Source organism: Anopheles stephensi, chromosome 2 (genome assembly GCF_013141755.1).
Source record: "Anopheles stephensi strain Indian chromosome 2, UCI_ANSTEP_V1.0, whole genome shotgun sequence".
Lineage (NCBI taxonomy): Eukaryota > Metazoa > Arthropoda > Insecta > Diptera > Culicidae > Anopheles > Anopheles stephensi.
Genome location: NC_050202.1, coordinates 39282103 through 39299089, shown reverse-complemented (window position 1 = coordinate 39299089; position 16987 = coordinate 39282103). Strand labels below are relative to the sequence as shown.

The 16987-nt window shown below is 47.5% G+C and overlaps 1 protein-coding gene across 18 annotated transcripts in view; it reads left to right on the top strand.

Moving 5' to 3' along the window:
* The window catches only part of LOC118507821 (ETS-like protein pointed), an 85257-nt gene extending 68637 nt beyond the window's left edge, over positions 1-16620 (top strand). For 17 of the 18 annotated variants that reach the window (XM_036046905.1, XM_036046902.1, XM_036046916.1 and 14 more), the window contains 4 exons: positions 12524-12795; positions 12877-13809; positions 13883-14040; positions 14109-16620. In XM_036046905.1, the coding sequence (XP_035902798.1) occupies positions 12524-12795; positions 12877-13809; positions 13883-14040; positions 14109-14172 (1427 nt within the window). In that variant the 3' untranslated portion in view covers positions 14173-16620. The remainder of the gene's footprint in view (positions 1-12523; positions 12796-12876; positions 13810-13882; positions 14041-14108) is intronic. The other variant, XR_004905714.1, reaches the window with a different exon arrangement.
* The last annotated feature ends 367 nt before the right edge of the window (positions 16621-16987 follow it).

The window sequence follows — 16987 nt, the reverse complement described above, 5'->3', positions numbered from 1 at the left end:
GTTCTAGAGGATGGCGTCGTCTCAGTTAGCACTCGCAATATGGCTCCCGAAACACATCCTCAACCAGAAGAACCAATACAAATCCCAAGAAACTCGTTGATCCTGCTGGATCGTGTAACGTATATCTCGAAAACGCAAAACGAAACGGTAGCACTGCGGTGTCTGCTAGCATTCGGATGGCATACAATCGGACACCACCTTTAGCCATCCCAAGTCGAAAAAAGGGGTGCGTATGCTTGATATTGTTTTTGTGGCAGTCCGTTCCTTCGTTCCTTTTTTTTATGCAACCCTTCTCGCTCTCCACTGTCACTTCCGCTGGGTTACGATTATGATGACCTGCTTTGTCACACTCAAACCGTTCGGCAGCTCGGCTCGAGCTCTAAATGGGGAACGATTTTTGCACCGGAAGCACTGATTTAATTGGTCACATCTCAATCCGGTTGCCTGAGCCCTCCTATGAACGGAGAGATAGAAGGAAAGAGAAAGAAGCAAAGAAAACATGTCCAAAGGAAGTATGGAGGATCAAAAGGAAAACAAGAAAAGTGTCTGCGCGTTAGACAGAGAAAGAGTATCCAGTACCCGGTTACGGCTTCCCTAAGATAGGAAAAGTGAAAAGTGATTGGATTTTTGTCTCCGCCAATCGAGCACAGTTGGTTCAGATTTTGATTGCCCTTCACCCGAGCAGAGAAGGAGATGTAATGCAAAGGGGGGACGGACGATCAGTGGGCCCACGGGTGACGCCACCACTGTGTGCCTGGCTCGCTGGCTAGCTGGATGGCTGGCTGCAGCGATTTTGGACAGGAAAAGACGGTGGCAGTGGTGTTGGATTACCATCTCCTGTCTTTATTGTTTCCTGCCTCGGAATGGTCGCATGGGCGTCAACGGCACCGGAAATTGACCCTCAATGGTGGTAGTAACCCAGGAGAAGGAAATAGGGATAGAATCAACAAGCTAGACGAGAAGAGAGAATCTTGAAAATAAAAAATAAAAACCCCGAGACTGCCCGTGTCACGCTTCTACGTTACGGGGGCTAATGGCAAATGGCCGTGTTGTGTTGCCCGGAAAGAGTGCGATCGAATTAAAACTCGCTATTTTAGCAACAGCTTATTCATCACTTTGCAGAAATCTTATCTGACTTCCACACTCCACTAACTCCAGCTCTCGTTTTGTCAAATTTGAAGCATTGTGTTCTACAGAGAAGATTTTTCTAACGGTCATCAGTCCGCCGAAAAAGAAGCCCATGGCTAAAAAAATGTCACCATTTTCTCACTCTTGCCTTTCGATGGGGTCAAATTCACCCAACGCTGATCGAAAGTGGGGATCGAGAGGCGCAGAGCCGCATGAAAACATGAATTCATCAAATGGACGACAGGGCGGTATAACTATTAGTGTGACACTTGGCTGCACGAAGCGAAGGGTTGTCCGTTCACCGCGCATTAACTGTTGGCGCGACATAAATAGGGGTATCGCGGGCAGGACATTACTTTGCCCGCGCCCGAGAGATCCGACCGTTATCCAGGTGTGCAGAGCGAGGAGCGAAGGAGTCGACGACTTTGACGAGGGGAACCGGAGAACAAGATAAATGCAACACATTTTAGCATTCAAATTAAAAATAAACCGTGGGAAAAAGTCTAGCGCGCACGAGATGTGGCCGTTTCGCTGCATCAATGTCATACGGAGCGAAGATCACCTAAAATGAGAAACGAAAAAAAACCGACACACACGCACACTCAATCACACACAGATACTAAATCACCAACACCGTTTTAAATAATTTTCGACGTGCTTTACGTTGCCCGTTACCGAAGCGGTGGTCGAGATTGTGAAATGTTTTATGTTAAATTAAAATTGCCTCCGAGCTGCCGGGAAAGATGTCCTCAGACAACACAGGTTAAAAAGGTGCCAATGTTGAGAATGATCAAGACATGAACTACCGATGCATGCGTACGGTCCGGCGATGGAATCCATTTTTACCACACCCGAGAAGCGAAGAACCATATCCCTGCCCTGGTAAGCGGCATTGTCAGGTTTGTTCTCACAGCGAATGAAATGGCACACAATTGGACGAGGGAGCATGGAAATGCAGCGCACTTAAGTATAATAATAAACGCCCGCAGCTCGGTGTTCGATTCGGCGGCATTTGCCAACGCGAGCGAGCAGGGCGAAAATAAAAGGTTCTCGCTCCTTCGTCTGCACCCATATATATATATATATATATATATATATATATATAAATTCATTTAACGCTTGAGTGATCCTCCTGCACCTCTGGGGTCCTTGCGCTGCCACTGCGTTGCTTCCCATCCTTCCACACACACCCTTAACGATCGTAGATTAGACATCGTGTTTGGCGTGAGGGAGTGATCCTGCTGTTAATGTCGTGAGCAGTGCTGGGAAACAGGTGTGCCCTAGGTGTGTGCGACCAAATGAACTCGCATCATTGCTCGTAAGTCATTCGGGGGAGTCCGAATATTGGGCTCCGCGGACTGGGGTCCGATGATGACTTATAGCGCTATCCAGGTTCGCTAGGGTCGCTGATGGTCGTGTACCCTTTTTTGTGCCCACAACCACATGCGCACGCAAACGTATCTGCGAGGACAAAGAGACTGGTTGATGTCATAAAATTAATGGGAAATGTTCGTTTGTTAATTCGGTGAAAAATTATGCACCTTTACATTGTCGGGGTCCCCAACAACAACAAAAAAAAAAAAAACAGTGGCATTCAAGCGGGTCCCTATTTTGATACGATTAAGATCGTGGGAGAGTTGAACAGAAGGGAAAGATCACTCATTCGTAGGAGATACGTAGGAGCGTATGTAAAATGGGTCGACTCTAGGTCAAAAGCCAACCATAGAGACACGCAAATCCTTCCTACCCTCAATGTGCCAAATCCGGACACATCGCACCTGAAGAATTTAAAATATTTTCCACAACGGTTATGTTGCAAAGGACAAGCGAACGTATCACTTTGATTGAAATGGCTTTTGATTGAGCCCCTAGCCTTATCAGCAGCAGAGAGCATACGTCCTCACTGATGCGCTTCGTTACAGAGACTTATTGTCGCACAATTTCCGGTCTGTCCGGGTACGACGGGTCTGTCCGGGTTTTTTTTCTGCACACACAAGTATGATTGCAACAAACACACTTTAAAAGAACTCAATATCCAATGACGCACAAGAAAAGTGAAAGAAATAGGGATGGTTCCGTATGGCATCCTCTGGCTATTATGGAAAAGTGGAACATTAAGCAGTGTAACCTTTGGCAAAAAAAACAGCCCAACAAACAAGGTGCCATAAGACCCACTCGAGGGACTAACACCAGCGGATTAGGCGCACTAAGTGCATGGAAGCGAATCTTTTTGAACATCGGCTGAAGAATGTTACCCTCCCTACCTGACTGACCTGTTGTTTGATGAGCTGGTGTCCTGTGATTGGCATTATCGGATAGGGGGCTTTTGAAATGACGTCACCAACAACCACTCTTGCTTGTGGTTTTCGTGCATTTCCTTCCGATCGTGGTTCTCTCTGCATGCCGTGCGGATGCGTGGGATCGTTAAACAAGATACTATCCCAAGTCAATGGGACAACAACACTTGGTGTCCTTTTGCGAGCCTTCGTTCTTCGCTTATTTGTTCGGCTTTTCTAATGCTCTGGCTGCTAATAGCAGCGCAGACAGGCAATGGAGGAGAAAAGAAACAGGAGACAGGACGGGAGAGAGCATTAAAATCGCACCCTCACACGAATGTTGTCATTTTCTTGAGTTTCATGTTTTTGACCACTGTTCTCAAGTATCATGTTGTCTGGCGAGATGTGAGAAAATCAAAAACCCGCTTAAGCGGTAGCGCATCGCGTGGTGCGAGACCCGTGTACATACACGTATATCCTTCCCAATTCTTTATGATCCGTAGCTGTAGGATCCCATAAGCGCACACCGCGCATCCTGAGAGTTGAGAGAATTTTGTAAATTTGCTGCTTCTGACACACAAACGCCGAAAACGAAGGATGAACAAGGGTCCTCCAAGCATAGCCGTTGTTAAGATGCAGAAGGTAGCCAAGAAACCTAATCAAATAGGGACATCAAATTTCACTACTAACCACCACTACTCGTCGGGGCCGTGTATGTAAAACAACCAACAACGCCACGGAATTGCCGCAAAGAACGGAAGCATAAAGTGGGGGAGAGAATAACAAAAAAGCATAACAGAAAACGGAAATCACGTTGAAAAAGATCACCAACAACAACACCGAACACACACACACACACGCATAAGTGGCGTCCGATCGTAGACGGTTTGAATGAACGCCTGCGAAACATGGCCAAAGCAAGCGTACGAGCATTAAAGCACAAGAAGAGATCGCCCGCGTCTCTCCACCGTCGCCGTCTCACACATGTCTCTGCGGCGAGTCCTTTCGCATTTGCATTACGTGTGTCTGCGTACGGGCGCGTTTGAGGTCGGCGACAGGTGGCTGTCGTGTAACGCATACATAAATTCTTCTGTGTGTGTGAATGTTGGAAGCTACGATCCCTGAGAAAGCAAAAAAAAGGATGCGATGTGCGGGTGTCTACAGTACAGAAGGGATAATGCACCCCTCCGTTGTGGTGTTGTCCTACCCTATCGTACAGTTCCGATGCACATGTCCTGGGAATAAAACGAACGAACGGCTGGAAGCGAAAATTACTTCACATGGTCACGTAATGTGCTGTTGCTGGCTGTACCTCTGCTCGTCACATTCGCTTTCTGGCTGACGACAGCCGTGCACAGTGAGCAAATTTTCGTCTAGAAAAAGTAAAACGACCACGGCATAGTGCGCCATAAATATCGCAAAATGTCAATGAAACACTCACACCCTTAAAACGTGTTTCAAAACTCAAATCCAAAACGTTCAGGCACAAGGCTTCAAATAAAACAACGAAAATGTAAATTAGTGGACCCTCAAAACAAAAAAACGACGCACCGCCACGAACGGCGCACTTCACCCCGCACTTGGGAACTCAATAATTCATGACACATATTTTGACCCACTGCGAGCACGGTCGTTGCCCATTGTGCCGCGATGAACTCGTCTGCACGATGGTAGAGGTGGAATTTCCATTCATTCATTCGTCGGCCGCGCGAGAGATGAGATGTGCGTCAGTGAGATGAGCGAGTAAGCGTCCTCGGCATGGTTTGCTGTACAGCTCTGTTTAGCGAAAAGCGTGCGTGATGCGTGTTTAACAAATCCGAGAGTGAGTCCGAGCGTTGCTGTGCTACTTGTTGGTGGTGCTGAGGCTGGTGTACTTAACACGAGTGAAAGATGTGAAATCTCTTCAGAAAAAGTGTCGCAAAATTTCAAAATGCCTATTGATCGTGCCCAGCGGTTGTCGTAATGTTTCTGGATGCTAGTGCTGCTTTTGGATGTGAAAATTTTCGTGCGTGATCAAGCGATACTTGATGTGATCTTGAATTGAAAAAGCAAACCTGTATGCAATTTTGAGTGGTGTGTAACAGTGGCGAATCGTGAATCGATCAATAAGCATAGTGTTTCACTGATACTTAAGCATCGGTTGGATCTGCTTCAAAGTGTGTACTCAAGTGCAGGAGCAGCTTCAAGCTGCCGGATCCATCCATCAGTTGGAAGATCCTTTGGAAAGCGGGATAGTGCCGGATGCTCGGTCAAACCGAACCGCTACGCATCCAGCGATCTCACCGAATTCTCTGACACCAATCTTGCCGTGTGCTCGGGCCAGCCCTACCAGCACCATCATTACGTCTTTCCGTGCCCATCGCCAATACGATCACAATGATCAACCGCAGCTCCAGTACCTCGTACAGACCGAAACAAACCTCCTAGGGCAGGATCTGGAGTTTAGCTTACTGAGCAGTATTACCCATCCGACCAGCGGCAGCTATTTTAATGGCGACAGTCATTCACCCACTACCGCCAGTGCCGTGACCGTCAGTGATAGTAACAATAATAATAGTAATACACTTGCGAGCCGAAACCGAAACACATCGAACGCGGCGGCCACATATTCGGCTGTTCGGGACCCAGCCACCAGCGGATCGGGAGCACCAGGACGCGTGCGATCCACCGATCGTAGTGATACCGCCACGATGGTGCTTCAAAGCTACGATATAGCACTGAACGGAAGTGATAACGTTTCGCCATACGCGGCCGACTATGCTCCGACCTCGTCACTGCTAGCGGCTGCAGCAGCGGCTGCGGCTGCAGCGGCAGCAGGAACCACGACGACAACGACAACATCGCCGACAAGCTCGACTTCGCTACCTGCCAATTACTACATCGATCTGGACCCAGCCTCCACCGGGTCGCATCTTTACCAACTGCATCACTTGCACCATCACCAGCACACGGGTGACGGTGGCAACAGCAGTAGCAACGGCTCCAACCATCCGTCAGGTTAGAACGAACTGCTTGATGCAGCAGCAGAACAAAACCACACGCTCGAAACGGTTTTTGGGTCGAAACAGTGATGGTTGCTGGTTGTCGAAACAAAAAATACCATAACACCAGGATCATCATTTTTACAAGATCAGTTTGTCAGCCCGATTGGCCCCGAACCTGTAGTCAGCCTTTGCGTTGTTGAGGCAAATAACGCTTCATTTCATTACACAAACCTCTTGCTTTACGCGCTAAGGCAGGGATGATCTTCCACCGCCAAACGAATTAGCCAAGGGCCAGCTATCACAAGCTTCATACAACTACCTTGCAAAGATTGAAATGACGAAAAAAGCAAAAGAAACACTGACGACGGCACACGCGCCCAAACTGCTCAATATGCGATAAAGTCGAGCAGTTGCGCAATTTTGTTAAGCGCGTGTTTTTTTTCTGCGTGAGTTTGTGTGTGTGTGTGTGTGTGTACTAAAAAATGAGAGTTGACCTCACACACGACGATCGTTTTATAACTGCAGTAAAGTGCAACAATTCGTCGACAGCAAAACATTCCCCATTGACCAACTCACGAAAAAATCCATAACTTTTCTGCCCCTCTGATCACGGTGTCATTGACGATCACTATCATCATCATCTTCATCATCATCGTCACAGTGGTTTTCAAAACCAAACACCAACGATAAGAGGCGGCGGCGGTGGTAATGCGTTCAATGTCAGCATATTTGAGCTTGGATGAGTTTTGGAAAATTGGCCAATCGAAGAACGGGGCAATTTGGCAATCAAGTATTAGCACGACGCACGATAAAAGTCACAGCTGCGTGGCAATTTACGCGCTTTCGCATGATTGTCTTGCAATGCATTTTAAAACCATTTCTACCTAAACTATTTGCACAAGAAATGTTGCCCTACAAAGTATTTGATAAGGAAGCAAAAAAATCTTCCTCTCGTGGTAAAATCGCTGTAAGAATACGGGAAAGCAAGATCTGTTAACCTTAAGAGCAAGACATTGCTAAGAACCAGGACCTTTTGTGCAAGGGTTAGAGTGTAATGCTCCACAGTGGTGTGGCGACAGTGTAGTACTGAATGCACGTGTAGCGTTGCGTTGCGTGTCACTGCCCTCATTCCGCTGAATTCCGGTTTCCGGTGTAATTTCCGACGCGACATCCCGGTCTTTAGTTCCCGGCCTCCTTACCTGTACCTCGGTATCTGACGGGAACTGTGAGGGAAACGCGAGAGAGAGAGAGAGAGAGAGAGAGAGAGAGAGAGAGAGAGAGAGAGCATTCCCCGGGTTTTACCCCCCGGGATATGAGGGGCCCCATCAGCGAATGAAAATAACACGTCCAAAGGTGGCGACCGTTAAAGAATGGGTAAATGACGCACCTGAGCGTTTTCTTTTTTGGCTTTCCCGTTTCGAGGTAAATTTGTATTTCATCTCCGGTGCTCCGGGTTCTGATCGGGTCTGATTTACTACTGGTGCAGCTTCGCTAGAGCGACACTCTGTCTCTGCTGTTCGAGCAACGAATTTCACCTCACAACTGTCACAACCGAAGAGCATTGTCGTTTGGTATTTGCCGAAGGAAGAAAGTGGATTACCTTATATTGTCTGGCACGCCCGCCCGCGCGGAACCGGGATTGAGATGCAATTCTATCGATTGCTCGACTGGGGCAGGATATTGATTTTCAAAACGGGTGTTATTTTTAAAGTTCAACAGTCGACACATCCTTTAATCCCTAAGGTGATTTGTTTTGTTTTTGTTTTGTTTGCACTGAACGATTAACGGGAATGGGTGAAGCATCCTCTCAACTCAATGGATCAAGTTTGAGCCGAAACCTTAAAAAAGTGTCTCCAAGGAATTACCTCGTTCGGAACAACCCCACAAATGCCACAAATGCCTTCGAGCTCGAAGGTCCCCCTGTTCCCTTTCCGCGGTCAAACCGACCACCACACCATAACAACAGGAGACTTCAACTCTGCCTACCCGTTCGGTCGGTCGGTCGGTCGATCCCCCCACGATGCATTTGCCACACGATTCCCTCGGTCATTTTGCTGCGCACCCTATTCGCTGCCCGGATGTTATGGATCCGGTGAATGGAACGGAAGTGCAACAGGTGTGCATCGATCGCCCGATCGACCTCGTACAGGGAAGCAGGATGAGAGGAGCCCGCGGAGGGAGGACCGGGGACGCACTGCAAAAAGGCAACTGCGCTCGATGCAGAAAATTCCCACACACAAACGGTACCGACTAATGATCCTCCTGCTTCTTGTGCTTTTTCTGCAATTTTTTTCTCATTGTTTTCATCACTCTCTATAGTCCTCGTTTCGTCCTCTCGTACGAGCGTACAATTCTTTTTGTTTTTTTATTGCGTTGGTTGTTCGGTTTTCATTCATCCTTTTTCGCTTTCTATTGCGTTTGCAGTTTTGCAATTTTGCCTTTGCCAACTATCTGCTACGTTTTGCCGTTCTGGGCAGGTTCGAAGCAGGCTTGCAGCTTAACACTGAATTCAGCGTCAGGGAACCACCACACACACTTCATTGGCGTTTTGAAGATGCGATTTAAAATGTCACTCGGCGAATTCATGTGTGACGCATACGCAGTTATGCAGGCGCTGTAAGCAGATGGTGGGAAATAGCATACTGAAACTGACCGATTAAAAAGGGCGATAACATTTATAATTACACACTTTGCATGCTATCGTCGAGGCCTTAAACACTTGGCTCGATAGCCTTTGCTGTGACTGCATCAATCATTAAATCAATGAACACAAGTGAGGACGAGATGAATTTTGACAGTAAAAAAAAGTTGTTAAAGATACTGTTTTAAATACTTTTTTATAAAAATGTTTAACATTAAACCGTATCGATTGGTTGACTAGCGATGATAAGACAAGCAAAAATTATGAAACTCTAACCTGCGTAACTTGATGGGAACCAGAACTCGTTATGCTTAATTTCTGGCTATTAACGTCAATGAAAACGGATGGAATTATGACAAACATTTGGAAGGTCGTCAATTGCAGCGCGCCAGCATTCATTAATCGTCGTTCGTCTCAAAGCCACAGACTGTTGTTTTCAATGTCAATTTTTGGTTTTGTCAAGCTCAATCAAAGCAGTCCTGAGAAAATAACCCGCCGACATTGTTCAGCTTAAGGTCCGGTGTGATAAATTCTGCGCTCCTCCAAGGTTAGGGGGTTTGTTTTACACTTTACTGTGCAGAACGATACATTCCACCACAGCGTTGCTGTTTGCGAGCCCATAGTGTGGCTTTTCCATTTTCGAAGATACACCACAGCAAGTAGGCGTGGCTTCAAGCTCACAAATCGGGAGAGCGTTCACTGAGTGCCCCATGTTCGAAAATTTATCTCGCGCGCACACTCTGTCGCCGAGTGGATGGCACTCGTTTCGGATGAATGCGTACTGGGCCCGTGACCGTTCGGGATGAATATTGGGTTCTGGACAAATTGGTTTGTTTTGTAGGACCCAAGCCCGCTAGGGAAAGCCTGGCCGATGACAAGACTGAAGATAGAAGTTATATTTTTATGTGTTTCACAGCCTAAAAGCAGCCATGAGTCCTCCGTACAGAAAGTATTGTAACAGGCCAACAAAGGAGGTACCGGCAAACACTTTGTTTTCCCGATCTGTACACTTCTGTCAATATTTGCACTAAATGTTTCGGTACTTTTCAAAAGCACATGCTCGCTACGGCGCATAATAACACATCAGTGTCCAAACAGGCGGAAGAGCAATTTTATGAATGAACGAACACGGCCGCCGGTTCATGTTCAAAGATGCCAGCCCATTCATAAAGGCAAAAAGGCACAAGTGCAAACAAGCATGCTCAGTAAACACTTCAGGCCTGTGGTCTGTTATTATGGCTCCGGTTCTCTCCACCCGGCGAGGAGAGAGAGGCCCTCCTCGGTAAGACCTGTTGATGGGTGCTTCGAAAACGAACTTTAAAAAGCCTTCCCAACTGGAAGCGTGGAAGCTGACTGAGATTTGATTGCCTGGTAAGGGCTCTTTTTTTTCGCCCAAGCAAACCACAACCCTGATGCTGGGACGCTGGAGAGAACAGTCTTAAGAGGGACAAACCGTTTGCACAGGACGCCCTTTCCATTCATTCGGCAGGATTCGGCCCAAACCAAACATCCCGCACCTGTCATGCGTACATCGTCGATCGTCGGCAACGGCAGTGGCGCACGCTGACCCTTTGTTACGATTGGGTACCGAAATCCGCCCATTATTCGAACGCACCGCGAACGCGATTGATTGATGGGAGGGGGTTAAAGACACGACACGACGGCAAATAAACATAATTTCCACATTCACTTTTTCCTCCTTTCCGACCGATCTCGAACCCAATTTCCCGAGAATGTGCAACGACGAGATGTCAATAAACATCCGATTCGATCGATGTTTCCGGTTATGGGGTTCGGTTAGGTTGGTTCGCGCGGTAGTTCAATTTTAGACTTTCGTAGTTTTTCGTATGTTTTCCCTTGCCGACCCGATATCCGGCCGGTTTACCTTTCACCGGATGTGCTGCACGGGAGAGATTAACGCAAGAGCCAATATCGGTCGGTTAGATTATTTGTGTTGTGTCGGCGTGTTTGGGGCAGCTCGAAAGAACAAGCAAGCCAGTCGACACCCGAGGGAAATGGCTTTTCTTGACCATTGTTTCATTGACCCACCAGCCATGGCGTGTGGATGAAAGTGAGGCTCTCTTCACTTGCACTCGTCAGGCACGTGCCGCCACGTTCTGGAGTCGTTACACGCGATCATGTTTGGTGCTTCGCTGCGGAACAGCTACCGGCGCAACTCAAGCACCTTAAACGCACCCATTAACATAAACACAAGCGCGGTGCGCGCGCGCTTCGGAGGATCGAGGCGAACATATTAATAAAGCAAGTATAGGGGGAGTTCTGAATCGGCATGCGTACTCGAAGTTTCGAGCGATCAGCAGGACCACAAAGAGGATCGTTTCTATATTTTTAGATTTGCATAGGTACCTTCAGCGAAACGATCACAATGATGATTATGATGATGGTGATGATGGTGATGGTGATGATCACACTACCGTCTCCACAGTTTTTTCTTTTTTTTTTTTTCAATGTCCGCTTCTCCCCAGCCCCGATCTCGATCGCACTATTCACGGCCTGGCTGGCTGTGCTAGAGTTGTTCGATCAAAACGACATCAATAAACAAATGCCAAGAATATCAAATTAGTGTCAGTGGGGAGGCAAAGAAATGGACATGCTTCGGGTGTCGCGGGAAAAGGAAGGAAAGGTTAGTTGACGCTCGAGGCAGAGCGCAGAGATTGGTCCGGAAACGGAAACTAAACTTCCCGTAAAACCATTCACTTCTTTTGTGGGTGCCTGTGTGTGCGTGTGTGTTTGTATAAATACCTACAACACTTTATTGGTTTTTTCTACAGCGAACGAGTGGATGATCTTTTTGCTGTTGTTGCCGTACGGCGGTAGAAATGGAAGATTCTTTTTTTCTTACATCTTCTCAAACACAATGCAACATAATGGACCATTATGCCATTACAGCAGAACATCTCAAAGGGAGATGGGAGCGAGGGCAGGATCATCAAAAGGACCTCGGCCTACTCCTCCTATTCCGCATTGTTGCTGCTTGCTGTCGCTGCTGTCGATCAAACGAATCAAACAATCGGAAGCAGAAGAACCCACATGAGACACAGTTTGTTTAGCCCTCGTCGATCCCTTCCACGTACGTTCGTTCACTGCATGGAACGAGAAATATGGAAAATAATATCTTCACGTGCACGTGCATCGTTGCAACGGAAACGGAAGTGTTATTAAAGAAAAAAACAAAACAAAAACTACACCCCGTACTACGATCACACGTGCTTTGTGCATTATTGGTATTTGGTATTGGATTATTTTATTGGTTGGTTGGTTGCATTAAACAAGAATGATGATCGAAAGGTTTCAAGATATTGCTATTGGCTATTAGCGTTGGTGATCTTTACTGTTTGGGTGGGATTGTTCGGCTAGATGACGCATTGTGCATAGAGAAGCTCATTCAATATAATGGTTTAATACTTATCCATCTCTCTCTCTCTCTCTCTCTCTCTCTCTCTCTCTCTCTTTATCTCACCTCTCCAAAACAGCCTACGGATCGGTACATGATCGCAGTACAAGTGACCGTTCACCACCACCGCCTCTAATACCGTCGAGTGGAGGCAACGTACCGAACGGTAGCACGAACGGCAGCAGTAGTACATCCTCCATGACATCTTACCTGTCATCGCTTGGGTCAAGGGGCCCGCTCAGTGGTGGCAACGGACCAGGGACTGCGAGTTCCTTGTACCACCAGCAGTCCGGTGGTGCAATGAAGGAAGAGCAAGAGCCAAACAGTTTCATCAACATTGATGATCTCCCGGTAAGCTATTCGTGCTTCAGAAGTGACCCTTTTCCCGAGCGCAAACCCTCTCTGACCAACGCTATCGTTCTTGCTTTCCAGAACTATGGCGTGGTACCGGCACACTACGACGAGCAGGATCAATACCATTCGCTGCCGGCACCGGAAACCCAAACGTCGTCGCACGGCTACCTCGAAAACAGTCCCGAGTTTTACTCAGCCATCCAGATGGAGCAGAAGTACATGCCACCGCACTACAAATCGGGTCCCTACACCAGCCGAGGGGGGCGCTACCATCAGCCGCACCACCACAGCAGCAGCTCCGGTGGTACAGGTGGTGGCGGTGGTGGTGGTGGCGGAGGGGGAGGAGGCGGTGGGTCTGGCAACCAACATGCACAGCAGCAACAACACCACCAACAACATGCCCAACAGCAGCAGCAACAGCAACAGCAGCAGCAGCAGCAGCAACAACAACAACACAATCATCACCACCCCCACCATCACCCGCATCACCATGCGCACCACCATCCTGCCAGCCATCACCAGGCCGCTCACCACACGGACAGTAGTGGCTATCCTGAGTACGGCTCACCGTACGACACCCCACCGTTCCAGACCGTACCCAGTAATACGACCTCGCCCCAGAGTTCGGCCGCGTCCGGCAACGGGGCTCCCGGGGGTCCAACGGGCGGTGGCAACGGCAGTGGCAACAACAACAACAACAACAACGGAGACTTGCTCGGCGGGCACGTGGTCGATCCGTGGAGCTTACACCATCCCGGGCAGCATCCGCACGCGGGTGCACCACATCCCCTGCTAGACTTTCAGCATCCGGCCTACATGGGCACAACGATGGGCTTCGACAAGACGATGCTCGGCTCGTACGGAGCGCAGGGCGGTGCACCGTGCTTTACCGGCAGCGGCCCAATCCAGCTGTGGCAGTTTCTGCTCGAGCTGCTCACGGACAAAACCTGCCAGAGCTTCATCTCGTGGACCGGCGACGAGTGGGAATTTAAACTGACCGACCCGGATGAGGTAAGTTCGACGATGCGACATTACAAAGCGTAGACATAACTAACTGATCGAATTTCGTTTCCGTTTGCTGCAGGTCGCTCGACGATGGGGTGTCCGAAAGAACAAACCAAAAATGAACTACGAAAAGCTGAGCCGTGGCCTCCGGTACTATTACGATAAGAACATCATACACAAAACGGCCGGCAAGCGATACGTGTATCGATTCGTATGTGATCTTCAAACACTGCTGGGGTAAGTGGGCCTGGCGCCGAACTGATCACGGAGTCCCTAATTGTAATGCTCTCGACTGTCCTTTGCAGCTACTCAGCGAAACAGGTGCACGAAATGGTTGATCTCAAGCCCGACAAAAAGGACGATGAATAGACTGGCGAAACAATGGATGGCGTCGGCCGGACTCGCAATCGGCCAACACCTTGGTGTGAGAGGAGGAGTCATGTGAATTGGCGAAGGATCATACTCATCCCTCACCTCATTACTATAGTTCGGGCATGCGGCATGCTCGTTTACTCGATCTCCCTCGATTCTGGGGCCACCGTCGGAGGAAAATTCGGGATAGTGACCACAGTGGCCAAGAGAACATGTACTAAATTTACTAAAGCCGCTGCCCTGGCTCTATGCAGACGAAGGGCCGTTTGGAAAAGGCGCGGCGAACGATCGACGGAAATGATTTCCCACCAGACTACAAGGTACACACGCAAACACTCTGTACACATGCTCTAGTCTCGTACATAACTGCGCATACTAAGCTAGAGACTAAATTACCGCACCGGTCCTAGTGGATCGGATATTCCGAGTTCCTTCCGAACACAGAGCCCACAACCGACGTGCTTCTTTTCCCTCCCCAGACTCCCCCCGTGTATATGTGGAACAACAGAGTATTAAAACTGTTTTTTTTTTGTTTTCTTTTTAACCATTGAACAAAATGAACGATTGTGTAGGGAAAGGCTTTTGGTCTGAACGAACCACAGGACCCGCGAATCAATCGGTATCGGTTAGGCTAGCAGGGATAAGTTACAAACACAACAAACAAAAAGCTTCCAAATCCTAAGATTACCCGTGGTGTTCGATGGTGAGCTGAGTGCAAAGTAATTAAGCAAAAGCGAAATAGAGAGATAGAAGCAGAAAGAGAGAGAGAGAGAGAGAGAGAGAGAGAGAGAGAGAGAGAGAGCGATAATTAGGTAAGGCTAGAGAACGAACGAAAACAAGCACATACTAGGGGTTAGCAGAAGCAGCAGCAGCAGCAGCAGCAGCAACAGCAGGTACGGTGAAGTATAAGACAACTTACAAACATCTACTTAAATGTACTACTACGGAGCACAAGCGATTAGAGATAAAGTCGAGAACGAGTGTAAGATCGATCCGATCGTGCAATTGAATGAAAAGGGGGAGTGTTTATGCTCATTCGTACAATGACAGCATGACCTGTACAGAATCATCAAATGCTGCTTTCCAAAAGAGGCATTAGATTGGACGCCAATCGGGCATGCACGGTAGGGCGCAACTGACAGGATCTTTATCGGATGCGATTTAGTGAATCGCGATCGCGAGAAAGTTTTGTGATAAGTTCGTGTAAGCGTGTAAGAATATTTTTATTTACGTGTAGATTTGTTTTTCCGTTTCCTTTTTTCCCACTTTTTGGTAGTGTTTTTTGTTTTTTCCTTTTTTGTCCCCTACGAACAGCACGGAAGTGCAGTCCGGTCCCGAACGTTCATCCCAAATCATCAAATGTGCTTGCATGCGGACCGTTCCAATGGAATGGAAAGCAGGCAGGCATTACGTTACGTTTAAGCGTTTAGTGTTTTTTTTTAAATTGTTTCCCACTTTTCTTTCCCCACGCTGTCCTTTAGTTTGCTTTATTTAACATCCCTTCGTTAAATTGTAGTGGAAAAATTATTTATGGCACGACGCCAACAGCAACACGGTGCAGACAAACAAACCCGTAGCTGGATATAGGGCTATGCTGAAGTGTAAGATTCGTGCAAATCCCCTCTTTTTCTATAATCTTCCTTCTAGTATTCCTACTGTAATTCGTAGCACACATTACACCCATCGCTTGTGCTGCTATCATCCGCCGCACCAGGATGATACGATCCATTTGTTAATTGTACAATGATAAGTGTGAGTGCCTCCGTTTTCCTTATTCAATAGATTTCGGCAGTTTAGAAGGTACGGCAGAGTTTTATGTTTCTTCCGGTTTGTTATAAATCCTTCCTTAATCCTTATCGCCTTAAAAGCTCTTTCGCAAGAACGTCAGCAATGAAACTAGCGGCGATGAAAATCAAAGCCACACGACGACACTGAACACTGATACACTCTACAACACAGTGCTGTAGTTTGATGTTTGGTGTAAGAGGTCTCCTTAATTGTGCAAACAGTGGGTAAACCCTAAGCAAACTATTGCCAATCAATCAGTAGCAGCAGCAGACTAGGTGAAACCGATTGGAGCCAACTTTTTCAAACCCTATTGTTTAACGTGCGTGTGTGTGTGTGCAGTGTGTGGTGTGTCGTGTGCAGTTAATCTAATTACATGTGCTTCGTAACATATAAAACTCCCCTCCTAACGTCCGTTAGGGCAGGATGGTATAGATTAAGATAGTAAAACGTATAACGCAAATGAGGATTATTATTAATTGATGTAAAAAAAAAACTCAAACACACACACACACAGACGGACACACAACCACACGCTAGTAAAGTAAAACTGTGCAGAGAAAAGCAAAACAAAAAGCAAACCCTTATTTCGTAGTAAGGAGAAGTAAGTAATTATTAAAAATAATAAAGAGAATCAAGCAAAAAAATATTCAAACCCAACTATGGCTAAGTTTTATTTTGCTCGATCAGCATCATCACCATCACCATTATTACTACTGATGACCACTAGCGTCTTAAGCACGCAATTAATTTATTTTAAGCACTTTATTCTCCTTGGCCTACTCAGGGTTCGCCTATTCCTGGACAGGAATCTCGATCTTCTAGGGCCGCATTCCACATTCGCTACCCACCCACCACATTGTGCCACTTGATCTTGATCTAGAAAAGGGCAGTGTGTGCATTTGGTGCTCTCTGTTCGCATAGTCCTCGAGTCGAGCCCGGTCAGGTCCACCACTTCATCCGAAGCAATGTGCCTCCAGGATTTCGCTGCTTGGGTTACTATCCGATCCGAGTAGCTATCGTAACA